This window comes from Phragmites australis, chromosome 9 (assembly GCF_958298935.1).
Source record: "Phragmites australis chromosome 9, lpPhrAust1.1, whole genome shotgun sequence".
NCBI classification, from domain to species: domain Eukaryota; kingdom Viridiplantae; phylum Streptophyta; class Magnoliopsida; order Poales; family Poaceae; genus Phragmites; species Phragmites australis.
The window spans coordinates 31,071,428-31,090,748 of NC_084929.1; the positions used below are offsets into that span (position 1 = coordinate 31,071,428).

At 43.3% G+C, this 19,321-nt stretch overlaps 3 protein-coding genes across 6 annotated transcripts in view; 2 read left to right on the forward strand and 1 right to left on the reverse strand.

The window, feature by feature from the left end:
- LOC133929134 (cysteine proteinase inhibitor-like) overlaps positions 1-19,321 on the reverse strand; it is a 75,034-nt gene that overhangs the window by 54,262 nt on the left and 1,451 nt on the right. The window contains exon 3 of one of the 2 annotated variants that reach the window (XM_062375765.1): positions 11,587-11,726. The exons of the other annotated variant lie outside the window; for it this stretch is intronic. The gene's annotated coding sequence lies outside the window, so the exon portion shown is untranslated. Of the gene's footprint in view, positions 1-11,586; positions 11,727-19,321 lie in introns of those variants that run through there. 2 annotated transcript variants of the gene reach the window in all.
- Positions 6,923-11,827, forward strand: LOC133929132 (cytochrome P450 98A1). The gene is made up of 3 exons (XM_062375756.1): positions 6,923-7,564; positions 10,048-10,442; positions 11,014-11,827. Exons 1-3 carry the CDS (start codon positions 7,069-7,071, stop codon positions 11,656-11,658), a joined length of 1,536 nt encoding a protein of 511 aa, XP_062231740.1. The 5' UTR covers positions 6,923-7,068; the 3' UTR covers positions 11,659-11,827.
- LOC133929133 (uncharacterized) lies at positions 14,117-19,260 on the forward strand. Of its 3 annotated transcripts, none has more exons than XM_062375759.1 (6): positions 14,117-14,525; positions 15,818-15,890; positions 17,228-17,321; positions 18,032-18,145; positions 18,237-18,285; positions 18,502-19,260. In XM_062375759.1, exons 2-6 carry the CDS (start codon positions 15,836-15,838, stop codon positions 18,991-18,993), a joined length of 804 nt encoding a protein of 267 aa, XP_062231743.1. In that variant the 5' UTR covers positions 14,117-14,525; positions 15,818-15,835; the 3' UTR covers positions 18,994-19,260. The 3 variants fall into 3 exon arrangements, with proteins under 3 accessions (XP_062231743.1, XP_062231741.1, XP_062231742.1); XM_062375757.1 differs by having other exon boundaries at positions 14,120-14,514; XM_062375758.1 differs by having other exon boundaries at positions 14,125-14,514; positions 18,032-18,142.

The window sequence follows — 19,321 nt, forward strand, 5'->3', positions numbered from 1 at the left end:
CATAAGCACCACATAGAGCTGCAGATTAATTATCACAACCTGCTGATCAACAAACCAATGGGAACTTGCATGGAAACCACTTGTGTCCACTAATCGCCGTAGCTGAATCAAGAGGAAACCTGCAAGATTCATGCGCGGCGCGCAAGCATTTCTCTACATAAATGCAGTGTTATGTGGACACCTATGTCTTTTTTTTTTCTTGAATCGAACACCCTAAATTTGAATCGGATTCCCGTGTCAGATTCTAAATTGTATTTCACGTGTCTAATTTTTTTGTTAAATCGAACATCTGAATCTGAGTCAGATTCAGATACAGTGTTGCAGGTAACACTGCATAAACGTCGTCCAAATGGAGATCGCAGCAATGCCGCGTGCATCCGCCTGTCAAATTGCCAGAAGCATCTTTTCACAGAACTTGAACCTTCTTTACACCACGAATCCACAAGCTAACACTTGCAGAAATTTGCACAAGGGCTTTACCCGGGCAGCCTAACCAATCTGCAGCTACGAGATGGATCCCTGAACTCAGCTGCAATCTGAGACCAGAGACGTGAAGAACGTCGCTCTCGCACGCGGTGCGCCGCGAGCGAGTAATGAACCCCATTACCGACCAACCGTGTTCTGGAAAAGAAGCGCAGGCGCTTTCGTTTCGTGTGCTCTCTCTTGTGCAACAGGGCACCATGCGTTGCTCAACGACGGCGGCAAGTTGCTGCTTATTCAGGTCTCCCTACTCAGACAGCACTGAGGCGGCGACACGAGGCGAGCCTGCCTTTCTGCCTAAAACTAAAAAGAAGTGTGGTGAGAATGAGATGCCAATGCAACAAGGCGCCAGATTGATTCGTTTCTGCTTTGGCTGATAAGTGAGAGCATTGCAACTTTGGCACTGACGTCTTGCAATGCAGGAATGGGAAAAGGCAAAGCTAGGGCAGCAAGAAGGCTGGCCAATGGCGGTGAGAGTCTGAGAGATTGTGGAGATGACCGAGATGGAGCTTGATAATTGGTATCGTCCATGGAACCTTCAAATGGTTGGTGATGTTATTCTGGGGCTTGGGTTGGGCAAAGAAGACGACGAAGTGTTGATTTGGGAAGCAAAGTTGGAAGTCTTGCTGTTGCATTCATGCATGGTTGCGTCTCCAAACGTCTAACTACCAAGATCTGATTTGTCCATGCTCCCAGATCTGATCAATTCAGACAGCACAAGTTGGTGTCGTTCTGAAAACATGGGACTTTTTGTTCTTGTACATCACCGAAACTCAGAAAGAGGTTTGGTTCAGCCAATGGTGAAGGTTAGAATAGGCCAGAGAGTTCGGTAATCATATTCGATTTTCATCACAACTTCTTGATAAAATGCTACCTTTGGCACTCAAATAATGCTAGATTACCCCAGCTGCATTCATGCATAGCCAGTGGCGGAGCTTCAACAAAAATTAAGGGGGGGCCAGTTCAAAAGATTCATCAACAAACTTATGTAAAAAACTAATTTATTACTTGATAAATACATGTTTACTGTGCATTACTAAGTATTTTTTTAAAGATAAGAAGGGGCCAAGGCCCCCCTTGGTCTCCATTAAGCTCCGCCAGTGTGCATAGCGCTACAAACTACATGAGTATTAATTAGTGGCATCCATAAGGCTTAAACTTGTGCTGACAGCAATCAGAGTGGGCTTCGGGCACAAGATGATTTTGGTCCAGTTTGCGGTTACTCTGCAACTAGCTAGTTAAGATAATTTTTATTAACAACGATAAAAGTTTGTTTTTTCCTTGTTTCAACTAGATAAAGTTTTTTCTATTACAAGATGACACGCATGCGCACCACTACACAAGCACCCATGAGTACACCTCTATCACATGTATACAGATAATACTAATGAAGATACTCGCGTAGGTGTGAATAGTGAGCACCAAGATTTGAATTTGCTAGATGAATCATACACTCACATCTCCATCACCACATCTAGAAATGGTTTAGCCACACCAAGAGGTGGTTCTTTACTATGGCTAAAAAAATGATTTCAACTAAACAGCAATAGCAAAAGGTAGAAAAAACATAAGTGGTTTGAAAACATCCAAAGGTTCTATCCCCGAAAGAAATATAAAAAAATTCTTCTCAACCATACATAGCATCTGAGAATTTTCAAATTAATATCTAGTGGACAAATAGCGTGCAGGGGTGACGGGAAGCTGGCAAACGCGAGGAACAGAAACCGGGCGGGCAATTTCCGCCTTCCGGCCATGCTCCTCTTATATTGCTTGGGCCTGGGCCCGTGCGTGCATGGAAACGGCGTTTGGTTGTCTGGGCGCACGCGTCGACCTATCCACACCCATACAAAATCACTGTGACAGTCACTTTCCACGGATGGCGTTTTTAAGCACTGCTGCCACTTCTAACACAATACTACTTGGATGGGGTTGTTGGGCTTGGGCTTCTACTTGAGTTTTAGGCGTGAGACCTAGATTTTTTTATATATTCTTTTCCAATATTTATAAAAATACATATTTCTCCTACTTAAAAAAGGAATAAGGCGTGATCTGTCCGCTGTGATATATTCCTCTACCTCCCCTCGCGATTCCTCTGCCGAGCGTCGACTCCGGCCGATGTTCTTGGATGGCCCTACCATCGTTCCCCGCCATGCAAGCGTTGTTCGTTCCCCGATTCCCCACCCGCGCGATCGTTGCACCCTTCTCTCCCCGATTCCCCGCTCCGGCTCCCGAAATCGCCGCGCCATCCCCTCTCCTCCTTTGCTCCTCCCTCTCTAACCCCCGCGTCGCCCCTCCCCTCGCACCTCCTCCTACGCGTGGCCAGAGCATCCTCCAGCAGCGGATCCATGCGTGGAGCGTCATTGGTGGTTGGACCGGGCGCGTGCGGCGGGGATCCATGGGGCCAAGGCCCGTGCGCGACGCCATCCTCCACGCCCGCCGCGTGGGCCATGTCGTCCTCGGCACCCATCGCGTACCCTCCGCATCGCCATGACAGCCTTCCCCGTGTCCTCTGGCCCTCAAGACAATGTCCATGAGCTCGATCTGCTCAGGTCTGCAGCACATTGAGCCTGCCGCTCACCACCGGCACAAGACACTATGGCTTGCAGTCCCACGGTGGTGTCGTTCCTGACCAACATCACGAAGGCAACAGCGGGACTCGGTGCCGCAACCTCCCTCCTCTTTGCATCCCTCTACACCGTCAATGGCAGCGCGCATGCTATCATCTTCGACCGCTTCCTGGGGCGCTCCCGGGGACCTTCGGCGAGGGAACCCACTTTCTCGTGCCGTGACTCCAGAACCCCTTCATCTTCGATATCCCCATGAGGCCGCACAACTTCTCCTCCAATTCAAGGACCAAGGACCTGCAGATGGTCAACCATCTTCACCTCCCTCGGCCTCGAGTATGACGACAAGGTGCTCCCCTCCTTCAGCAACGAGGTGCTCAAGGCCATCGTCGTAGGTGGTGTGCGGATTTGTGGTGGGCAAGGAAGGATGGAGCTGTTCAGGATGCACGTTTACCCTAAGAACAAGTACCTGACGCTGCAGATGACGAGCTCGACCAAGGGCGTGGTCTGTGAGAACATCTTTAAGAGCCTGGTGAGTGTGTGAGTATTAGCTCTCAATTAGGTGCATCGGTCAGGTAGAATTGTTGTTGCATTTTGCAGTTGTGCAAAGCTCACATTTTTACCCTCTGTTGCTTCGTAAAAAAAAATAAACAGCTCACATTTTTATTGATTACATGTACACACATGATTGTCTAATACTGCAATTACAAACTCAAATTTGTTGTACACCACAAAATTCATCAGCTATACATTTGCTACTTACTATTCATGTTCAGAAATGGCAAGATATGCAGAGTAGTGATTCTGAAATTGTCTCTTGGCATACTGTATTTTCTGAAGCCTGGTGGGTTGGGACAAAAGAAGAAAATCAGAAGAATTTAAACTTGAGTTTCCAAAAGAATTCCAAAATGTTTGCTTTCCTTGCATCCAAATTCGTTTCTTCTATTTCCTGTTCTCTTTGTGTGCATCATATATGCTTCTTCATTTTCAACTGATAGGACGCAGCAGATTGTGATTTTAGAGGTGGAGCAGGTGCCACCATTGATGAAGCAACTTGCAACAAATCTGGAAAGGAAATTGCAGAAACCCCTTCACCGAAGTTTGAATCTGATGGTGATGGTGATGCTTCTGAAGATTCAGATCATATTGATGAGAATAGCACACAAACTATGAGTGAAGCACCTTCAGTTAGACAGTCTGCTAGGACTGCTGGGAAAGCCTTGATGTAAGACCCTTTCACTCTTTTTCAATCGTTAAGCCCAGCGATTTGCCATTAGTTCTTTCTATCTTTCATGCTTTCTATGGAATTTTTTTCCCATTCCTAGACTACAGGCTTTCGCATGCTAAACATTTTATGCAAATTAGATTGATAAATGTGAGAAGAGTGGGGCAAAAACAGTTGTCTCGACTAACTATTGATGATCTTGCATCACAGGTATCCAGTCGTTTTTGTTGCAATAGCTATCTTGCATTTTTCTTCCGTCGTGACATTTTCTGTTCCGGTCGTGTCATCAAAGAGTATGTGCAATTTGTGGTTGCAGCAACAGGGGAACTGTTCAAACTTCACTGCAATGATCCTTTTTTTATTTTTTTAACTAAAGTTAACAAATATTGATGCTTCTTAGTGCTTTATCATATTGCATGTTCGGCCAACCAATGCCACTCTTGTATTTTGCTAAATGCATATAAAATTTACTTCAAGTACCAGATGAAGCTATATCAATATTACTGGACATGGGCTATGAAGCGCCAGCTGTAAAAGGAGCATTAAAGATGACTGGCTATGATATTCAATCATTTATTGTTCATATCTTCAATTGACTTATTCTCATGTATTGCAGAGCCAAAATATCATCTTGATTGATCAATACACATAGCACCATCATCGCTACGACTTTGCTTCTTCATCATAAAACTGTCGAGGTAACAATTCTTTAAATATGTACCCCTATCTTAGTTTGTTAACCAACATTCACAAAACCTTATATATAATAGTAGTAACTCCTTTAAAGATGGAGCATTATATTTAAACTTTTAGTTATGGATATGGCTTAGTCGGTCCTCTACTTTTGCATAACAGTATTTGTGTTGGCACTAACTTTGTCCTTTGAGAAAGCTTTATATCAGATTCATGGTTCAATAGTTTGTACGAATTTTTGCCTCCCGTTACAACGTACGGGCAAAATGCTAGTCTGTCTAATTTTTTTGCAGAAGGAACATAGTAAGATGATATCCATCCAACGTGTTACCCGTTAGAACACTGTGTGTCATCTATCCAGCAGCGACTGTATATTACTTCTATAATTTTGTAATGGACGTGTGTTTTTACAACCGAGACCCACACTTGTACCGTAGAAAAAGGCCCATAGTTGAAATATCAAGCAGCACTCGAAGTCCACCACTGCAGAAGAAATTAGGTCTAAAGTTTATGAGCCTTTATGCGGCTATGTCTAGGGCCACAGGGACTAGAACCACAACGCATATTGGATTGGGCTGGCCTAAACAACGTTACATTGTGGAGCGTATAGGCCTTACTTACACAAGAGTAATACTCCGCGCTAGGTTGTTGACACGAGCGCAAACCTTTTTCTTTAAATATTTTTAAATCTAAAAATTGAAAATATATGTATGTTTTAAAAATTTGTAACTCTAGAATTGTAAATTTTCAAAACGGATAGATATATTTGTAATATATAAATTGAAAAAAAAAATCGACGAGCGCGCACGTGGACGTGCACGAAGACTCGAGATGAATTGTCATGTTAAGTTATGTAGAAGAATGAAGCCTTGCTTCGAATATAAAAGTTTCGTGGTGAGCACTCACTATTTATTATATTTACATTGTCGAGCCAATGGCTCAAACTTTATAACAATTATGGGCTACGTACAACCAAGTATGTAGTGGCAGTTATACGATTAGTTAAAAATTTATGGAAATATTCCCGCAGAAATGGGATGAATTATCGGCATTTCAAATGAAGCATCGTTCATACCATGGTCGTATCGTTCATACCATAGTCGTGTACTTCTGACAAGTTTGGAAAATACTAGTTGAGAAAAGGGTATCGGTGAGTCAACCATATTCACCCAGTATTCGAGTCCACTCCAAAGTTCTCAACAAGACTTGAAATCAGAAGCAGCAGCTGGTATCATCCCAGCAGCGGTTGGTGAGCTGGAATCAGGCCCTCAAAAAGTGTCAACAAACAACAAGTGTTTAGATCGCCACTCCCATACACCAAAAATTCAGCACGGCACGCAATTAAGCACTAACCAATCAACTAGTATCAGTACTGTAAAACAAATAAAAAATACTAAAATACTGATAGATCTCATATTAGTCGCATGCTTCTTTTCTTAAATCACACAATTAGTCTTATACTTCTTTAATTATTTTTGGATTTTTCTAGATGCTATGGTTCACATGCCACAAAATTTAGGGTTTTTTAGCCACCAAAAGACAATCATTAGATCTGCATTGTGTGCTCCTCCTCTCTTCTATTTCTTCTCCCGTTTGCTGATATGAAAGCTCACCCGCATGCCTGTCTGCACGTGTCTTCGATGGCTCGTGTACTCGCTTCCTCGTCTCTCGCCCGTCTCCGATGGTGCTCCTGTCATCGGATATGTCGTCCGCTACCGCGTTAACCTGACTTACCGATCTATCTTCACTCACCCCGTCTTGGTATTACCCACTCATCATCATCCGTCACTTATGACTTAACCACGTCCCCGTCACTCCGCTCCTACACATACCTACTCCGTCGGGTCGAGAAACCACTGCCACCAACTTCAAAGCTCTAACATTGTGCTTGCTAAATTTCAAGCTTAGGAGGCGTGAAAAAAAAAAACAGGGAGCTGGAAGAATGTGGAAAACGGGAAAAGGAAAGGGAAGCGCTGTGGGCCCCATTCACCTACCGCCAACCTCCCCCATCTCCTCTCCGTTGTCCACTCTCCCGCCGTATAAATCCACCGAACACCGCACCACCATTTCCCACCAAACCCACAGCCGAGCAAGCGAGAGGCCGCCATGGACGTCTCCCTCCTCCTCTCCGTCTCCATCGTGGTGGTCGCGATCCCGCTCTCGCTGGCGCTGCTGAGCCGGCTCCGCCTCGGCCGCCTCCCGCCGGGCCCGCGCCCCTGGCCCGTGGTGGGCAACCTGCGGCAGATCAAGCCCGTGCGGTGCCGCTGCTTCCAGGAGTGGGCGGCGCGGTACGGGCCCATCATCTCCGTCTGGTTCGGGTCCGGGCTCACCGTGGTCGTCTCCACCTCGGAGCTGGCGAAGGAGGTGCTCAAGGAGCACGACCAGCAGCTCGCCGACCGGCCCCGGAACCGGTCCACGCAGCGGTTCAGCCGCAACGGGCAGGACCTGATCTGGGCCGACTACGGCCCGCACTACATCAAGGTCCGCAAGCTCTGCAACCTCGAGCTCTTCACGCCCAAGCGGCTCGAGGCGCTGCGCCCCATCCGCGAGGACGAGGTCACCGCCATGGTCGAGTCCGTCCACCGCGCCGCCACCGCCTCGGGTGAGCAAAGATCTCGCTGCTCTTCTTTCGTTTCGATCCCGGGCAATGTTCGGTGTACGCAATTTGGAGAAATCGAGGGTGTTTGGTGCAAAAAAGGAGGGGTATCTTTGGTTCGAAGAGTCGTTGGGTGGGGTCGTTGCTGGGGTGTCCTTGTGTCAGTGACTCGGTGGGTTTGGTGACGAACTGCTGTCTCGTTGACTCAGCTAAACGGTGCTGGAATTTGCAATGCGTAGTTGTTTTGTGGGCCTCTTGGTGCCAAGTTTGCACCGATCCTCGAGGAAAATGCCAAGTCTCGGTCTGAAATTTCGTAGGCTTCTTGATGGTTTTGTGTCGATTTGGTCATATATCGCAGGGGAAATGTCAACTATCAGCCAATGTGGTGGAATAGTTAACAAATATGGTTATTGAAATGCCTCTTTTCTGTGGAAGTGGCCACATGGTAAGCACGCTGTTAGGGAGGTATAGGGCCAGGATTTTGCAAAATTACCAGTATGTAGGCACCTACTCATCATTGGTCAGCTGCACTGAGCTGAGGGACCTTGGCTTTATTTTATTTTATTTTAAAAAAAAAAACTAGACCAACCTAGGAAGAACTAGGTGACTTTTCCTTAAGAAGAAATAGGCGCCCAAATAGGTGTTGAAGAGGACCTTGGCTTTATTTTATTAGGCATGCTTGTTGTCAACCAGATCTTTATGGTTACTTATTAAGTTATGCAAGTACAGTGGGCTTCACATGAATTAGTAGTATTCATGGGGACTTGAGGTTGTCAGGTTGGTCATCGATCTGATGCTATTGAAGGTTTTGGTGAGGCGAATTTGGTGCTTTCTTATGTTAAGGAACTATTCGTGCTACCAGAGGTCAGAGGACTAGAAAGATGTGCGATTCTAATGCTTGTAAACAGTTTTTCTATTATGTACCAGGGGATCCTAGACCTAGAGGGATAGGGAGATCCTGTGATTGAGAGAACAGCATGGAATTTTAGCCTCTTGGTTGTATGACAAGCATTCTCCTTGTGGTAACGAGCCAAACTTACTAGTCGAAAGGACACTATGCTATTTAAGCCTTAACCAAACCAGCAACCTTGACTTGATCGTCATGGGCCATGCAAATCGTATGCGCATAACTATTAATGTGGTGACAACTTACAGAGCAACGGATTTAGACTCACTTTAATACAGAATTATGTAGTCATTTGCGCAATTTGAGAGCAATATCTATAATGAGGATTTAGGAGCAACTTACCCTGTAATGTTTGCAACAAGAACCTGGTTTAATCTGTCCGAAACCTTAGCTTGATTTGTGTGAGACTTGACAAATGTTAATACCAATGGAGTTTTAGTTAAAAATTAAAACTTGCTGACCAGAGTGATAATAAGTTCAAATGTGACTTTGAGCGCAATCAAGATAGGCTTTTAGTCATTAGGCAGACCTTACTACAGTTCTGGTATTGTATTTAGAACAATCAATCTATGGTGTGGTTTTTGAGCAATTAGTGAGAGGTTCTGAAATAATTGCTGCGGTATTACTAAAAAAGTGTGAGTTCTAGTATGTGAAATGCATTACCAAGTTCAATAAAACAATGAAAATAGCAACTGACCTTTGTTCACTATGCAAGGTGGAATGCTGATGTGCACCAGCCATATCAGAATCAGTGGTAACACATAATTCTTTTTATCTGGTCACGCAGACACGAATTGCAAGCTGCATAAGTGCAGATTACATTAATTTATTTTACTGTGCATTACTCTATAAATGCAAATTAATGGCTCAGTAGGAATACGTTAGCTAATTTAATGCCATTCTGTTCTTCCTTGTTTACTCAACAGCGTTAGTTCAACTTACTGATGAGCTTTTTGTTCAACTTGTATCTGTTATTGTATTCTGTTTCTTATTCAACTTGTGTTGTAGCTTCAATTTGGCAAGTCATGTGAATGTAGTCCTCATCATAGCCTTTACTCTCATGTGTCGATACTCGATACTCTTGGCAACATAAGCTAGGATACATACTAAGAAGAAAATCATCTAGTTAAGGTGTGCCACCGAATGGAATCTGCGATATAATTTAGCAACACATTTATGTTCCATTATTGCACCAATGGTGTCTTTGCTTGTTATATGGGGCCTGTTTGGTGTCAAGGTGTGCAACTGAATGGGATATTTGTGCCAGTGTTACAGTTTCTCTGGTGTTCGTAGGAACTATCTGTTGTTCTGTGCACCTTCCTATTTATTATGTTTGTTGCAAAGATAACCGCTCACTGATAACATTTTGATATAATTTAGCAAAACATTATTGTTCCATTATTGGGCATTGGTGTAATTCTTGAAACAGTCTCACAAAAAGAAAATACAGACATACTGGGATGGATTACTATGGTGAAACAGTTTGCTACCTAATAAATCGAAACTATAAATCAGCTCAGCATTTTTCAGAGTAAGATCTAGTTTCAAATTAGTTTATTAATTAATCATATGCTGTTTTTAGGTAATGAAGGAAAGCCAATGCTAGTGAGGAACCACCTTTCTATGGTGGCCTTCAACAATATAACAAGGCTGGCGTTTGGGAAGCGGTTCATGAATGCAAACGGTGAGATTGACGAACAAGGGCGTGAGTTCAAGACTATTGTCAACAACGGAATCAAGATTGGTGCATCTCTCTCTGTTGCTGAGTTTATTTGGTATTTGAGATGGTTGTGTCCACTTAACGAGGAGCTTTATAAAACTCACAATGAGAAAAGGGATCAACTGACAATGAAGATCATTGATGAGCATGCTAAGGCTCTCAAGGAGAGTGGTGCCAAGCAGCACTTTGTGGATGCACTGTTCACCCTCAAAGAACAGTATGACCTTAGTGAAGACACAGTTATTGGACTTCTATGGGTATGTTGGATCCCTTTCACTCATTTGTATATGCATCCTGGAGTTTTTTTTCTTTAATTCAGACGAGATGGCCCTGCTGAATTTTTATATTAGATAACATGCCAATGCACCCCTAATTCTTCTATTATTGCACACTTGTTACATACCCTTGATTAAATTGATTATTTATCAAGGTCACTGGAAATTTCTTTAGTCTAGTCTAGTCAGGTCCAGTATGTAGTTTGGGTGAGAATGAGACGTCACAGTCTCAAGGTTGGTGTAAGATGGCGGGATCTGGAAAATGTCTATGTTCACTTTCTAGTTGGAAATGGTTGTTGTGCTTTATGGTTCAATCATTCAACTACTAACAATGCGAGAAATTGTGCAAAGGTTAGGCATTTAGCTACTATGTCACTGGGTGACTCTGCATATTCCTATGTTACGCTTGCCGATTTTTTTTATGTAAAGTTTTTTCAGATTTGGAAATGAAAACCATATGATAATACAATCTGTGATTTATGAACTACCAATCCTGGTGATTCTTGCTGGCGCTGCAAGTACTAATCTTCCTCGATTTGTTCCTCGTGTTCAGGACATGATCACTGCTGGAATGGACACAACAGTCATCTCAGTCGAGTGGGCGATGGCAGAGCTGGTCAGGAATCCCAGAGTGCAGAAGAAAGTGCAAGAGGAGCTCGACCGTGTTGTCGGCCGTGACCGCGTCATGTTGGAGACCGACTTCCAGAACCTTCCCTATCTACAAGCCGTCGTCAAGGAGTCGCTCCGGCTGCACCCGCCGACGCCCCTCATGCTCCCCCACAAGGCCAGCACCGGCGTCAAGGTCGGCGGCTACAACATTCCCAAGGGTGCCAACGTGATGGTGAACGTGTGGGCGGTGGCGCGCGACCCCAAGGTCTGGAGCAACCCGCTGGAATTCAGGCCGGAGCGCTTCCTGGAGGAGAGCATTGACATCAAGGGCAGCGACTTCAGGGTGCTGCCGTTTGGTGCGGGCCGGCGGGTGTGCCCCGGCGCGCAGCTAGGCATCAACCTCGTGACCTCCATGATCGGGCACCTGCTGCACCACTTCGAGTGGTCCCTGCCGGACGGCACCAAGCCGGAGGACGTCGACATGATGGAGTCCCCCGGGCTCGTCACGTTCATGGGCACGCCGCTGCAGGCCGTCGCCAAGCCACGCCTGGAGGAGGAGCTGTACAAGAGGGTCCCAGTTGAGATGTGAGCGGTCCTTTCTTGCTGCTGCTGGTTATACTGCTGCTGCTTTCAGCTAGGTGCTGGATAGAGTTGTTCCTGTTGTAAAATGTGAGGTGTTAATTGCCTTTTGAATCTCGTAAAGTTGTCATACGCAAATCGTTCAAATGATGATTATATACTGATTCTCTTTTCACATATTTGTATGGTCTAGTTAAAGTGAACAGATCATTTTACAAAATGTATCTTTGTTTAACATGTTAGCACAGTTCCTTACTTAGAACTGAAATGCAGCATCTTACTTAGACGTGGCAAATTAAGACGGGAACACAAATAGACCCTAAGTTCTGTCTTTTAGGCTTTGTTTGGGAGACCCAACGCATGCTTGGATCGAAGTGAATGGGTTGGGATTGCCGCATCAAAATTGTACTTATATGAGAGACTGTAGGCCATCTACTAATAAAGATTAGATAGCTTATAAACGACTTTAGCACAAACTCCAAGCCACATGATCGATGTCATTGGTGGGTGGTAGAGTTTTTTATAGATAACGTGAAACACGATATACAGTGGTTGAATTGTGTTATGAATTGACACTTTTAGATATAATCATGTGATCAATTATCAAGAGTTGTGTCTATTGAGAAGAGATGTCTTCCCAATAGACATATCCTCTCATCATGTATTTTCACTATATATAAATATGTAAACACCATGATCAATAAATACAAGAGTTCATTTACTACTCTATTGTCTCTCTCAATTACTATCTACATTACAACAAATTGGAGATGCCCTTTGGATAAAATTGAGTTGGTAACCATCTTATGTGATTCATGTTCACAATCGCTGAAAAAAAAAAGCGCACTTACAGCCTTTGAGCAAGAAGGCAGGGTTGGAATGGCCACAAGATTCAATGTCTTAGATCCAAAGTCGAGATGCATCTAAAGCTATGAAAGGAGTATCGACAGCTGCACCATCAGATGTGGTTAAGGAAGAAAACATCCAACACCACTATTCTTGGATACACCGTAGATGGTAACCCGAAAATACTTTCCACCACCACCGCCGATGAGGATGATAACTCAGAAACGAAACCCTCAAAAGGGGACAACAAAATCTCTCTCCTATTCGCAAACATGACAAGCAACCTAAAAGATCTCAACCAAGAATAAACATACCTCAACAAACAGTCTGAGACACGCTGGATCCGGAGCCGGCGCTAAACATTATAAAGATTGCTAGATCTACCAGGAGGGGCTCCCCACTCCTTCTCGCCGCTAGTGAGGACGCTAGAGGGGAGAAGGAGAGGAGCCCAAGAGGAGGCGACGGAAGAAGTCCTAGGAAGCAACAAGTCATAGTGATTTATCTCTTTGCTAAACGCGCTCTATGAATACTTTGTGTTTGATCATGTCCCCACCTCCTTACGAGCAACTTAAATATACTTAAACATTATGGATGATACTAAGTATCATTATCCTTCACAGAGACAATCCACTATCGTATGATAAGACTACTCGTGTCAGCCATTTAATTACCTAAGAAGACTCTATTTAATATAAAGGTGTATGCACATACATGCGTGATGGCATGGGGTGGGGGTTAAGAATTGAGCGATCTCATTATTCATCACACATGTAATAAAATAGTAACAACAAAATACCCATCGATGACAATGAAGAATGCAACAACCGTGACTATATAAGCTAGGCACCTATGGATATACTGACTATACAGTTTGTTTGTCAGTAAGAATAACAACTAGTTAGGGATCAACAATAAAGAGACGACATGCGTACTAAATATGATGGATAGAGAGTCATCGTCATGAGATGGTCAAGTCGTCGTAGCCAAAGCAACATATCTATGCATAATAAACGGATAACAAGTTGTTATGCTATTTAACTCATGGAGACTTCTGGAACCAGGACGATGTGTTCTCACTTTAGTAAATCTTAATAATTTTCTTTAAAGAAAACAGGCGACAACTAACACAACAAAATGTGAGGTGCGCCTTTTCTAATTCATGCTAAAAACAAGCAATAAGCGATAGGGATGTTTTCCTTTTCTGCTGGAAAGATAAGCGATAGAGTTAATGACATGACGTGGGATCGCGTGGAGCCTTATCTCACAGCAAACTCCAAAACGGAAGCCGTGGTTGCTGCACCTAAACCCGGTTAAACCAGTCGCCAAAAATGGGAGGGCCCAAACCCAGAACACGAGCCAGGAGCGTCCGCGCCGCACGGCAGCCGCCGGATCCGCTCCACGCACCCAACGGACGGCGCATACGGGAGCCCAACATCGTCACGCCTCCGCCTCCGCGCACCCCACGCCGCTCTGGCAGGTGGGCCCAGCCCCTTATAGAACCCTGCCACGCGACGCGCGGGGGTCCACGGACGTGGGCCCCACACCGCCCTCCCGCCTCCGAGCCGCTCGCTCTGGTGAGCTCGTCACCGTGCCCCGCGTCAAAGCACTTCCGTAGACCCGGTCCGTGAGCGTACGCTCCGTAGAACCCCGACTGTTTTAGCACTCCGCGTGTGGTTAGGCCTACGCACCGGGTCCAGGGGAAGGATCCCCGCAGGCCGGAGGGAAGCGAGCCTTTGGCCCGATTCGCGCGGCCCGGCCACGGATCGAGCGATTTGGGGGAAAAGGTGTTTGTTTTCGCGGAAGAGGCGAAAAAATAACCAGTAACGGAAACCCTAAGCCCCAAATCCCCAATCCCTCCCGATTCGCTATTTATGTTCCTGTTCTCCCCTGCCGATTCGATGTCCTCCGCCGCGCTCCCCGCAGCGATCGAACCCCGGGTCGCGGCGCGCTCTGCCGGGGAGGAGATTTCCGGCGCTGGGTCGGCGCCATGAGGAAGAAGCTGGACACCCGCTTCCCCGCTGTAAGATTCGTGTAATCGTGCGATCGTTTTAGATTCTGTATGTACGTAGGTGCGGATTCGTGCGTGCGGGCTATGGATTATTCGAGCGTGACATGTGTGTATGTATTATGCATATTGATGTTTGAATTTCTGATGGTGAGGTTTGCTTATGATTTTGTTCCTTCAAAAGAAAAGGTTTGCTTATGATTTTACTGAATCGACATGCAATGAGGTTGTGGTATGCATGGTTGTGTTTTTAAGAACTTTTTTAGGGTTTGTTCTGTACACACATCGGGAATTTTCGGGTCTGATTGGTGAATATGCTGTAGATCTAAGCAGTCGGTTTGTAGAAATCCTGGAATGTTTAGGTCTTGCTGTGTGCTGTCAACATTCCATTATTCGGTTTCGGAGGTCTAGTTTGAGAAGATTTGGGGTTGAGGTCACGAGGTGCATACTTGAATGCTTAGTTACCAGATCATAATTCTCTGTTTTGTTATGATTTAAGGAATGGAGAACAAAATTTTGTTTGCGCCCAGATTCATTGAGAGTTTACCAAATATTCTCTTAGGATGTTCATTAAGTTACACTGTTGTCGATTTAATCATCATATGACATTGTATCCTTTACCAATAACATGCAGTCAATCATGCATTCCTTTGTTCTTGACCTATGGTGCCGGTGGTTGGTATCATGGATTAGTAGCTTAGTTCTAGATCTGTGATGGAACAAGGTGTTTCCTTTGTTCCCACCCTTTTTCTTAAGGTGATGCAGCTTTATTCCGCACAGTCAGAATGAAATTATACTATTCATCCTTTTTTATTATTAAAAATGGTAAACGAAGTGAGTAACACAACATGTGGTAACTAAAGCTGTGTACAAATGCATTCGAAGTTGTAAGTCCAAGATTCAAACATGGAAGTCATGTAGAATGCCGCATTATTGTGATATCACCTGATTCCAATCATGGTAAAATCACCTGTTGTGATATCTATTTGAGATAAACTGCGTATGAATTTGTAGATTGAAACATTTAGGTGGCATAAGTTTCTGTACATGGAATTCCACATGTGATGCATACATCACTGCATCTGTGATGCATTCTTCACTAGCGTTTGCTCATAAATTGAAATAGATATATTTTCCCATATGCTAGGACCAAGGTTTATACCCTCATGTAGTAGACAAATTATATTTCATATTTTCCCAAGGTTAGAATGGGTGGGGGCTTTAGTACGAGGCAGTAATAATTATGAACATCAAGTAACTTTTGTTTGATGATACCCTTGAGCTGATCTAATCTCGCTTATTGTGTTGTGATACACAGACTCGGATTAAGAAGATCATGCAAGCAGATGAAGATGTTGGCAAGATTGCTTTACCTGTACCTGTCCTAGTGTGTAAGTTCTTCCTGTAGTTTCTTAGAAGCATTTACCTTTATAGCTGGTTATCGTTCTGTAACATTTTCAGTGTCAGTCACGTAGTTCTTTCACTGATCACTATGGAATGCTGCTTTTACCCCACCATGTTATTATTATTATTTCCATGTTATGCATTGATGTATTGCTTCATCTGAAGTGGAATATTTATATACTGTTCTTATGCAATGTTGGTGGCAAAATATTTTCATGTAATCTAGATTTCCCGTTCCTGAACCAGGAACTTCAAATATATTTTTGCTGTTACCCTAAAATGTTCTGCTTGTACAAACCAAAATTTAACATTCCTCCTCAACACTTAGTTTCTGTAGTTCTTTCTTGGCCGGAACAAAAACTGAAGGAACTTGAATAATTTTACAGGAAATGATATTGCAATATTTTTTCTAGAACCCGGACTACTTGGTCCTTTTGGAAACTTGGCGGGAGAGTAGTAGTGATTTGTATGCTTATAAACAAGAATGTTTTGTTGTTTGCACATTTATTGCACATTGAAGCAAGTATATCCTAATGAAGGTGGTGATCTAACAAAATGGGCATGTGCAATGTGCAAGTAACTAGTAATTGTGCATGTGCAGTGCAAGTTTCAGTCAAAATAATTACACCAAAGATGTTGCAAGAACAAGGACTTCAAAATCTTTTTTTAATATTTTCTTTTTTTTCTCAAAACTAGAATTTGTGATAGTATAATCTCGTCCCCCCTCTTTGGAAACTTTTGGTAAACTAATTATTACTGTCATCAAAATATCACAATGAAAATACTTAAATGAAGTTTACATAGAATATATCTAATTTATGAGCGCACAACTTTCGACACTCTACTATATCTTGGAATTGTTTAGATGAATACAGTAGACTATAATTATGACAGTCTGCAAAGCATAACGACAAATTGTTTAGATGAAGTCAAATAATAAAGCAAGGCACGCTTAAATCTGGTTCATAATAAAGCAAGGATATAGAAAAAATTAAATAGGAGTCATATTGTCATAAATAGTATAGATATTATATCAGTTGTGACTCATACCTTAATCTAACGTCCTAATATATACTCTAATTTCTTAATTTATCCTCCTCTGGTACTACTACATGCGCTTTTGTTAATTGGAATTGGCTTGCAAATGGCGAGATAATAGTTCCAGTTACTGTAGCAACGTAACTTCTAGTTTGTCTTGCCATTTCAACAAGCTTATTTTTCTTGCTGTCGGTTCTTCTATATCAATACAATTTCTTCTGGCATTTTTCCACATTTTGTTTCAAGTTCATCTAACATATATGTCTCCAATGTCCATGATTTGCAGCCAAAGCATTGGAGCTATTTCTGCAAGAGTTGTGTGATAGGACATATGACATTACAATTCGAAAAGGGGTCAAGACTGTGAGTTCTTCCCATTTGTAAGTTCACTTGACCTTTTATCTTTTTGTCATATTGAGTATGGGCACAATGCTTTTGTCTGATCTACAGTAGAGGGAAGAAAGGTCAAGTTATAGATAATTTATGAGTTCATACCTGGCTTGTGGCTACTTGATTAGGATCAAAGAAAGCTTAGTAGCATTTATCCACTTTCCATTTAGGTGTTCTTTGTCATTGATTTTGCAAGTTGCATATTAACTATCACAATCTAGGTTTTTCTTCCCCGGGAGCCCACAATCTAGTATTCATGTAGTTCATGTAGGCTATGATACAAATGTTAGTAAACTCTAGTATGTACTGCCATACTGGTATTGGTGAAGCATGCTATTACAACAGGGTGGGGCTTCAGCAGGAGTAGCAAGTCTGGACAGGCATCCCTTTCCACCAGGCTAAACTGTTGGGAGTTATTATCTGGTGATCCCGTGTACCAACTGTTGTGCAGGGTCAAACGTAGTGCTGTATGAATTCTTTAAATTCTTTCTTAATGCAGAGATATGTAATGCTCCTAGTCTTGTGTCTGTTGAAAAAAAAGTAAGTGCTGGTGAAATCATGGGGTTGGGTACAGGTTGCATTATGTCATTATATGCAAGAACTTAAGTTATTTCTGTATAATAGTATCATTTTTTACAACTTGTGTTATTGTTTGACGAATTTCCTTTATCTCATTAAGTGTTTTGCTTAATGTGTTCAGGAAGGAGTGCATACAAACATACAATGTCTATGATTTCTTGAGTGAGGTAGTCAGCAAAGTTCCAGACACTGGTACATCTGATGCTAATGCCGATGATAAGCTTGGTAAAAGGTGGTAAATCATCTATCTTGTAGTTTATTAGATTCTTATATGTGTAAATCAACTTTTTTTCAAGAAAAAATAATAAATGCTAAAATGTCATCAGGAAAGCTGCTGAAGATGGAAGCGAGGAGGAATTAAAGAAGACAAGAAATGTTAGTCTCTATGATCCATAACTCCATGTGGATGTTGCATATTTCACAATTCTCATGTGTCTTCTATAATAGTTTAAGTATTTATGTCAGAACTTAATTTCCTCTGATATGTGCCTTTCATATTTCACTTCATAGATTACTAAATATGATTATTCTATTTTCTATTGGGCATTAGACTTTTAAGCTCTTTTTGCTGAACAAACTGCTCATGTGCAGGAGGCAGAAAGCCATACAAGCAATGGCAGAGGTCGCGGGAGGGGTCGTGGGAGAGGCCGCCGCGGTGGACGCGGAGCTGGGAGGGAGGTTTTCACAACTCATGAAAAAATCGAGGAGAGCCAATCTAGCAAACCAGCCGGCCTAAAGGTGGAGGTAGCAGATGAGGTCTCAGATGCAACCGAAGTTAAGGAGGCTACCCCAGTGAGCAGTGCCAGGGCTTCCTTAAGGAACATTGACTTAAACTTAGATCCTGATGACGAAGACGATAAGGTTACAGTGCCACCGCAAACCCAGTCGTCAGCTCCAGCAACTAGTTCGGCTTTAGCCACTGCAGGACCATCTGTTCCGTGGTCAAATGGAGGAGCAAAGCTCAAGGATTTTCTGGGTTGGCAACTGCCTGATATGAACAAGATGGCCATGGACCCTGTTCAATTTGCTTTGTCATCAAACCATAGATTGGAGGAGGATGAAGATTATGACAATGAAGACTGATGACTAGTTCCGCTTTTAGCTCCAGTAGTGGATAAGTAGACAGGGCAATCGTAGCTTCATCTTAACTCCGTAGCAGTTCTCTTGTATCATGTGTATAATAGCCGCTGAAGCTGCAGATGTAGTATAGAATGTTCCGGAGGTTAGATTCGCTCAACTATAATGTTCCGAAGTTAGATTCGCTCAACAGCTAGTGTTTTTTTCAGATAGGTTCGCCAGTTGTACATTCCGGCTGCTCTCCAGTTTAATGCTAATTATGTTTATGCTTCATTGGTTAGCTGTTGAGCACGTCCAGTGCTCTTGGTGGAAATTTCTCCTATCTACCGCTGAA

Coding starts and splice junctions, on each gene's coding strand:
- LOC133929132 (XM_062375756.1), top strand. CDS start 7,069: ATGGACGTCTCCCTCCTCCTCTCCGTCTCCATCGTGGTGGTCGCGATC. Junction 7,565..10,047: donor CCGCGCCGCCACCGCCTCGG/GTGAGCAAAGAT, acceptor TGCTGTTTTTAG/GTAATGAAGGAAAGCCAATG. Junction 10,443..11,013: donor CAGTTATTGGACTTCTATGG/GTATGTTGGATC, acceptor CCTCGTGTTCAG/GACATGATCACTGCTGGAAT.
- LOC133929133 (XM_062375757.1), top strand. CDS start 14,482: ATGAGGAAGAAGCTGGACACCCGCTTCCCCGCT. Junction 14,515..15,817: donor TGGACACCCGCTTCCCCGCT/GTAAGATTCGTG, acceptor TGTGATACACAG/ACTCGGATTAAGAAGATCAT. Junction 15,891..17,227: donor ACCTGTACCTGTCCTAGTGT/GTAAGTTCTTCC, acceptor CATGATTTGCAG/CCAAAGCATTGGAGCTATTT.